This window comes from Tursiops truncatus, chromosome 12 (assembly GCF_011762595.2).
Source record: "Tursiops truncatus isolate mTurTru1 chromosome 12, mTurTru1.mat.Y, whole genome shotgun sequence".
Classification (NCBI taxonomy): Eukaryota; Metazoa; Chordata; class Mammalia; order Artiodactyla; family Delphinidae; genus Tursiops; species Tursiops truncatus.
The window spans coordinates 64,856,272-64,865,110 of NC_047045.1; the positions used below are offsets into that span (position 1 = coordinate 64,856,272).

The 8,839-nt window shown below is 40.1% G+C and overlaps 1 protein-coding gene across 3 annotated transcripts in view; it reads left to right on the forward strand.

The window, feature by feature from the left end:
• Window positions 1-8,839, forward strand: part of HECA (hdc homolog, cell cycle regulator) — a 43,223-nt gene extending 34,384 nt beyond the window's left edge. For all 3 annotated transcript variants that reach the window (XM_073789661.1, XM_019951686.3, XM_073789662.1), the window contains 2 exons: window positions 2,311-2,465; window positions 5,258-8,839. In XM_073789661.1, the coding sequence (XP_073645762.1) occupies window positions 2,311-2,465; window positions 5,258-5,422 (320 nt within the window). In that variant the 3' untranslated portion in view covers window positions 5,423-8,839. The remainder of the gene's footprint in view (window positions 1-2,310; window positions 2,466-5,257) is intronic.

Consider the following 8,839-nt stretch of genomic DNA (forward strand, 5'->3'; position numbering starts at 1 on the left):
TGAGAAGTTTAACTGTTGACGATAAAATCTGAGGATCTGGTTGTTTTATCAGCACCAGACAAGTCAATGCCGTAAGTGGGGCCTTGGCATATGTCCGTGTTTTTATTGCCACATCTAGAAGTCCATGCCATCTTCTTTTATAACAAGCCAGTGTCAATAACTTCTTCCATCACAGAGTTTCAACCATGTATTCCTTAAAGCATTTTCAGTTCCAGTAGGAAGGCACATTCCAGGCCACAGGATTCCAGGCTGCAGTTGATTACACGCTGCTGAAATAATGTGTAATTTCCAGTGGTGGGCCGTGTGGATCGTCATTCCCTTGCTCTGGGCCCTTTCCCCCTCAGTGCCCTCCCCAGCCTCCAGCTCCAGCCTCTCTTCCCTCATTTTTCCAGAAGAAGATGTTTTTGTTTGGTTTTAATAATTTATTAAGGTTGATCGAGTTAGGAATTTCTTTTGGTACAATAGTTCTTTACCACTTAGAACCATAGGTAATTATTCTCTCAGAAATCTGCTTTTTGTTTGAACTCACAACCCTAGAATTTAGAAATTTTAAATTCTCAGTATTTAGGACAATATATAACAGTAACTGAAACAAATTTCCAGCCAGGAATTCCCGTGATGTAGCCTGGAGGTTGAGTCAGACAAGTCTGGACTTTGCTATTTATTATCTTTTTGAGCTCGGGCAAGCTATTCCAGCTCTCTAAGCTTCAGTTCCTCCTATCTGAAATGGGAATAACAGTAACGCCTACTTTAGAGGGTTGGTTGTGAGGGTTAAATGAAAGGATTCACGTAGCCTCCTAGCACAGTGTCAGATCTTTGGTAAGCACTCAGTGAAAGTTCCCTGTCAACTTCATCATCATGGTCATTGCTACCAACATGTGACTTCTCCGTCTGTCCCTGTCCCCACCCTTCTTAGCAGCCACCTTGATGTCTTTGAATGTTTGAGATCTGCAGTGTTTGAGAACTCCGTCTAGGACGGAGATTGGAAATGAAGCCTTTTCCAGTGGCTGCTAGATATTGAAATGACATCCTGAAATGCCCCAGGCCACTCTGAGTGTGAGATTGTTTTATTTTCAGTGCCCTACAACAGAGGTGGGCAGTATTGTAAGAAGCTCTTGTCACCCTTCCCATGTTTTGGCATAGAGACCTCCAAGGTTTTAACGTCTTAGGCTGTTAATATATCTCATCCATTCATGTAATGTACAATTATGGAGTGCTTTCCGCGTTCCAGATATTGTGCAAGACACTGAGCCTTCAAGGAGGGCATAGTTCCTGCCCTCAGGGAGAGGGAGAGAGAGTCTCGTAAATGAATGAAATGAAAGATTTCCCTGTGAGTACTGTATACCCCTTTCTAATGTGTAAGGAGCAGGCTGGTCCTTAACCACTGAAAATATGAAGAGCATGGTCTGGCTGGTGGCAACGAGCAGCACACTCTGAATAAGAAGTCACTTAGGAGTATGTATTCTGCTGCTGGTAGTTTTTTGTCACAGTGGGATCCCGATCCCCACATAGAGAGCAGTGTTATTGTTGTTACACATTGCCCAGACAGATGCTGGACATTCCAGCTTTTCCCCGATTTGAACCTGAACCCTTCCATATAAACTAGCGTGACATCTTTCCTTTACAAGCGTTAGATATTGATAAATAGTGGAGGAATGGGCTTATGACTTTCAGGAGCCCAGTAAATAACAAGACATTGAACTCCTCTGAAAAGAAAAACAAAACACACACAAGTAAGATACAATTCTGGTTCCTAAATTGGATGTGGTGATGGATGAGCAATTTTGGAGACAAGAACAGTTAACATGGTAATTCTGACTATGGTGTAATTCTGGGCTACCAATACCAAGACAGACTTTGGACTTTTTCATGATGGGACTTGTTGATGGATGAGAGCCCATGAACACAGACCAACATTGCTGGTTCAGCCTCCATAATCCACAGTAGATCTCTGAGCAGAAAGTCCTGCATGATCACAGCTGCTTTTGAGCATCTGTGGCTTGGTCATTTTGAGTTTGGACGTCCGTATTATAAACCTGGCAGCACTTTTCAGAAAAATGAATTGAAGCAGGTATTTAATAAGATTGAACTTAAAGTATGTGTCCCATTGACAATAGTTAGTAATCCATCATTATTGTAAAAGGACAACTTGGGAATATATGATAAATATCATCTATTTTGTTTTATATATTTATTCAAATGATAAAGTTTTGCTTATAACTGTTAGATGAGCCATTGTTTTAATCCCCTTTGGTGACAAAAGGTGATTTCTTGGCCAGCCACTCTCAGCATCGTGTCTTCTGTGTACAGGGAGGCTCATGCATCTGTACGCAGTGTGCGTGGACTGCCTGGAAGGGGTTCACAAGATCATCTGCATCAAGTGTAAGTCGCGGTGGGATGGCAGCTGGCACCAGCTGGGCACCATGTACACCTATGACATCCTGGCCGCCTCTCCATGTTGTCAGGTTGGTATTTACCCCTCAGAGCGAGTAGTGGGTGCTCTCAGGCTTCTGTCCCCAGATGAATGCAGAGGAGTTAGAGTCAGCACTGCGGTTATGTTGGAGGAGGTGGGAGGGTGTGGAGAACATGCTTCAGGAGTGAGCAGCCGTGCGACTCCCCAGAGTCCAGCAGTGACGGTTGATTTACTGCAGCACGGTGCTGCTGTTACTGGAATACTAGGCAGTCATTAAAAGGGATCTTGTAATTATGTGGGAAATATCTTCAGTATTTTAAGTCAAAAAAAGCCACCTTTAAATGGCAGAATAACATGCTTCCATTTGTAAAAAGTGAACATGAAAAGGAACCCGCTAGCCTATTACCAGAGGTTGTCTCTGGGTTGTGGGGTGCTGAGTGGTTCCTTTAGTTTTCTTTTTGCTTACTTATATTTTTTAATGTTTTATATGATTAACATAGTTTCTAGTAAGAAAAAGTTGTCATTTAAAAGGAAAGAAGAAAGTTTCACTTTCTTTAATAGACAGGATTTTCTTTTTGTTTCCTTTCTGTGGGACAGTGCAGTTATCCAGGAACTGCCTGCCCTGTCAGGTGTTTGAGGTTGACTTGAAAGATTTGTAGTCCTTAAAGCTCTGCTAAGGGGGGGCATCTTCTGATGCTAAGAAAGCATCTGAACTTTAGCTGTCATGAGGAAAAGAGGGAAGTATTAACATTGGAAAATGCCTTACATAAGTCCATAGAAACACAGGAGACAAAACAAAATCCTTGGAAGTATCTTGATTTATTTCCAAGTGCTTTGGAAAAGAAAACACTTGTTATATAATTCTTTGATATTCATGGATTGGAGGGGTATTTTCCTTCCCTCTTAAGTGGCTAAGTCTTTAATATAAATACCTGATAAACATTTCATTAGTTTTATTACACAGTTTTATATCTTTAGCATTATGGTTTGACTTTTATAAAGAGAATATCCTTACCATTATTAGTTTATTCAGAAGATAAGCTGTGTTGGTTGAATTAAAAGGTTGGCACAGTTGGTATTTCAGCTATGCTGTGTCTGTACTAGTGATCTTAGAAGAGAAATATGGTCGTGAGAGACCTGAATGGCCATCTGTAGCCTGTCGTTTGATTCCAGATAGGATTGACTCCTTTACGCTATTCTCATACATGGATCACATTTCCATTTAAAACTTAGCCTTGGAAGTGAGATATCATCGTCTTTTAGTTATTCACTGTAGCATTTTATAATACCCGCTGTTCCTTGATGCCAGCTCTTGAAATGAGAGGAACAAAAGGAAGGGATGCCTCTCTCCCACACACACCAGACAGGGTTATCTTTTAAAGAAGCAAGGAAGTGAAAGGATGTGTGGGCCTATAACTCATAGAGTGTTAGCACAGGAAAAGACTCGTATTTTCCACGTACAGTGGAGGCCTAAACAATTAGAATGTTTTTCCCAGGTCTACCCACACGTGTCACAGCCGTGACCACAGCCTCTGTCACTCCCAGTCTGGTGCTCTTTCTACTCCACCACTGAAAGGCACTGGGGTTATTTCCTCATCTTCAGGGAGAAAAGCAGAATGGCATCCTGCCACACCCAGCCTGCTGTTCCTCACTATATATTTCTTCCTTAAAACAATTTAAGCCCAAACACTTCTTTTCTGGCCCCTTCCTGAAATGGAAAACAGGTTTGATTACTTTTGGCTTAAAAACATATCAATTAACTATGTTCACTGAGAAGGTGCAAGTGTTAGACACTATTAAGGCATCAAGGAGTGTCTTCCGATAAGACTTCGAGACCAAAGTAAGCAGGGATTCATCATTAGAAAGGAGTAATAGGTTAAAGAGAGCGGTTTGCTTAGAATCTCACTTTTAATATTGTTCAGAGAGATTAGTCAGTTAAAAGGGCGTTTTTCTCAGGTTACAGAAAGGTAGTCCGTGTAATGGCTAAGAGGGCAGGCTCTGGAGTAAGCTACTGTGGTTCAGATCTCAGCCTTTCTGCTTTATCACCATGTGCCTCAGTTCCATCATCTAAAATTCATGTACTACTACCTACCTACAGGAGCGTTTTGAGGACAGAATGAGATGATACTTCTCTCTTACCTTTTTAGAATGAGTCTGAATTGAGAGTCTGTTATAATTTCTGGTTATTCACTGAAGTCCTTGGACCTATTGCTGAAAGCTTGGGTCTTGTGCTGTTAGAAGGAGGCTGGGGCATGAATAAAGGTACAGTGTGCTCGCAGGTTCCAGAAGCCTCAGGGTAAAGGTGGCCCTTATTCCTGGATCCTCAATTTTACTAGAGTATTTTAGGGAAATTTTATTTTTACCCCAAAGAAAACAGAAATGTAGTAACCAGTAGAATGAAAAATGTATATGTGTTTTAAAAATAAACAAAAAAAATCTTCAAAGAAATTTCATGCAGATTTGGATGAGGGAAGTTGGTTTCAGTCACTTTTTAAAATCCAGGGGGCAGAGATTTCCAATTGTTAGGGGAACTTTACCGGAGAAGTTTAGGTAGTACAAGTTGAGAATTTTCTTCCCACCAGTAGTAGTAATTACTAGCAGTGCTGCACATCGGGAGAGAAGAGTCATTAATCTGTCAGGCTGATGGGTGAATATTTGAGTGTATATCTCATGCTTATCTGATGCTCTGCGTACCCTGTTTTGGGTAATAAAAGGGATGCTTTACTAAACTCTTGATCAGTTTCCCAGGTAGAGCAGTCTCACGTTTTCGTTGGTTTGACGTTGGCAGCGCTGGGAGGTAGAGGGGTACTGTGGCTCACGGCATCTTGTGTTCCCCCCCCCCAGGCCCGCCTGAACTGTAAGCACTGCGGGAAGCCAGTGATCGACGTGCGGATTGGGATGCAGTACTTCTCCGAGTACAGCAACGTCCAGCAGTGTCCACACTGTGGCAACCTGGACTACCATTTCGTGAAGCCATTTTCCTCCTTCAAAGTTCTCGAAGCTTATTGATGAAAGCTTTGCTTTAGTAATAGCTATTTTATTGATATTATTACTTTATTACATATCTTTTCTAGGGAAGCCTTCTGTGACATTCATTTCTTTTCTAATTGAAAGGAGAGTTCCTTTGTGTATGTGTGCCACTAAAAGGGGGGCTGCCCCTTGCCTTCTCTTGACTCCCGAGTGTTAGTCTGTGGTCATGACCAGAGCCCAGCCGGTACTCCTGTGAGCTTGGCGGAGCGGTTAACTATCACTAAGAGTCTCTCGGGCAGCTTTTAGGGTGGTGGGGAAGATGGGGTGAATCTAGGAAAGGGATTATGTGGTCGTAAACTGAGAGCACGGTAGGAGTTGGGAAGAAACTCTTACTAAAATGTTAACTGTCTAAAGACCCACTTTTAGATCTTCTCTGGGCCTTGGGAAAAACATGTGACAAGTGAATGTAATCTGTGCCTGGAGAGCTGATGGTGTGTTTGTCCACCTTGGTTTGGCGTTCCGCAGTGCATGCTGGCCTGCAGTTTCCCCTCACTGACAGATCATTGGAAGGTGGACATGAGCCCTGATTCTATCCCTGTTGTAGTTTAGCAGCCAGTTTTCATACTGAAAATAATATCCAAATTATAAGGCATATGAAAGTATATATTTTTAGGTAAGCTGACCTATAACAAAGAGAATATGCTAAATGAATTTGGAAATGATGCAGACTGACTCAAGAGGGCAAACAGGCAGAACGCTGTCATCTGAACTGTGTCTTTGAAGTTGGTCAAACAAGCTCTTAAGGAGAATCCAAGAATAACATGATTTGAGCGGTACTGATTTATACAGCTTGCACTGTCGAAGTGCCATTTGACGTCAGATCCTTCTCACAGGTAAATCTCACAGCCACAGACCCGGACTGGTGAGTTTCAGAACCAATTGCCGTACTTGTCTTCCCCCCAGATTGCTTATGGCTGCATTTTACCCCTTTAACGCTGCGTTTCCCAAATCAAAGATTTTGCCCTATGAAGGAAAGGAAAAAATTATTTGTGAACCTTTGAGGAAAAGAATAATTTTAGTATTTCTTTTTAAAGTGTTTCATTTTGGGATATCACTGATTATAATGCATAACAATATGTTTGAAAATAGATTATTCTGAAGATCTCCATGATACCTTACCATTGGTGAAGAAGATGATACTTTACAGAACTTGATTGGTCAGAGCATTGAGCTTTCCAAAGTCCCAGCCTTCTGTTTATTAGAGCTTTCTGATTTAAGTAGACTGACACCCCATACCTTTAGAGAACTGGGATTGGAATATGAGTTCTCAAAAATGAATTTGATAATTTCAACTATAATACACATATATGCTAAAAGAATGTTGAAAATATGATCCTTTTATGGGCAGCTAAATTTGGGGTTATGTGAATATTTTCTATTATTTCGTTTATACCATTTTTTTTCCCTCAGAAAAACAGTTGTTTTTCCTCTCAGAAGTGTTCAGGCATCATTGCAAGTGAGTTTCAGTTCTGCTACATGGAATATTTGATGTTTTGTTAGAAAGAACACAGCTGACTGTGAGAGATTGACTAATATTCTTTATCTTTCGGTTTGCATGATTGTAATTCGGCTGACAACATCCAGTTTGATGTTTGATGATCTGAAGAGTATCACAGTGAGGGGAAATGCTGAATGTCTGTAAGAAGCAGCAAATTGTCATTGCTTTCACAGTATTTGATGCAAGGAAAAGAGGTCTATAGGACACATCCCTTGCAAATTTATGTTTAATACACAAAGCTGTAACTGAACTAGCTGTTTCGCTATTGATTCTCTCACGTACCCAGTTATAAAACTTGGTGAGTTTCTCTTGTCTTCAGAGTACCATTGGATTTTATTTCTGAATTTAAAATGAATAGTAAAATATTTGTTCTTTAACCCACCTCAATTTCTAAAGAGAAACCTGCTTGTATTGTTGTTCTGAAGCTTCAAGTTTATGTGTAGATCACGTTCATCAAGCTCCTCAGCCTATAGCTTCTGCAAGTGTAGCGTCTGATGCGTTCACTATTTTCTCCTCATATTGTTGTCTACTCTGAGAAATAAGTATGAGGAAGTTTCACTGTAAGTGAGTAAAATTTGCTTTGGACCTTTATTTTGATGATTAAGTTAGGATTCTATGGTTGCTGAATTGATATAAAAGGAGAGGCACAGGTATCATATCCAAGAGTATCTTTTGCCTTTAAGGCATTGCATTCTTGTCTAAAATGGAAAATTTGGCTGATTTGAGAATAAAATGTAATTGAGTATGCAGCCATGTGAAGAATAAATTTCATTTTGGAAACTGCTGACCTTAATATGTTCTCCACACTTTCTCAAAGTACTTTGCTCTGAGTACCTTGATAGGAATTGGAATATATCAGAAAAGATGATTCTTTTTGTTGTGGTTTGGATATTAAAGGGTATTAGTCACCCAAGAGATCCACTTTTTGTTTTTCTGATACGGTGTTCAGTAACATGAACCTACTCATGAGTGACTAATAAGTGATTTTTATCTGCTTTAACTTGTTTTAGTTTTAAGAGTTATACCTTGAACAAATAAAATCACCTGCTTTAGTTTAATGGGAAGACTGTTTCTGAGCATCTCATCTTCTTCTTCTCAGGCCAGCTCAGTTCTTCACTCTCTTCTGGTTGCGCTTGAAGCAGTTGATATACTGGGTTTACACCTTAAAAGATAGACATTTGCTGTGAAGTTAGGGAGTGGGGTGAATTATCCCATTGTAATTAAGAAAGAGCTTTCCCCAAACAGTCTTTAATTCCCAGTTTTTGTAGAAGAAGCTCATTCATTTTCTGAGTAAAAAGTATTTTCGTATCTGTCTGGGGGGAAATTAACTCATCAGGAAAATATTATTAGGTGTTTAAGTCCTAAAACTAACAGATTAAACTGATAACGTAACTTATTAGATCACCCAAACTGACTTGCTGAAATCTTTTGTTTTGTCCTGTAAGATCAATGCTTAACATGCAGTCTCTCCTCCTGTGCCCAGGTCAGTAACTCCAGGTTGCTGTTCTCTTTAGTCTCATGGTAGCAGCTGTTGGGTAATTTTAGTCGGAGGTTGGGGAGGAGGTGAGGAGAAAGTGCTCTTGTTCAGTGTTTTGTTTCCTATAAAAGGATGCTGCCTAACCCAGCTCATCTCTGTGTCCTGTTGACTTTATTATTATTCCAGGTAATTGCAAGAAAATATAATGAATGGGCATCATTAACACCAGCTCAAAAATGTATTCTTATCAGTGAAGATTTCTTGTCAAATGTCTTGGATTGCACTTTTGTTGAGGGAAGACAGTGTAAATAGTTAAAGAATGTTGATAAAATTGAAACATTTGGTTATGGAATTGTGTGGTGTTAGAAGGTTTCTGTTTGTGAAATGTATGTATTAAAAATAATAAAATTTCAGAAACTAA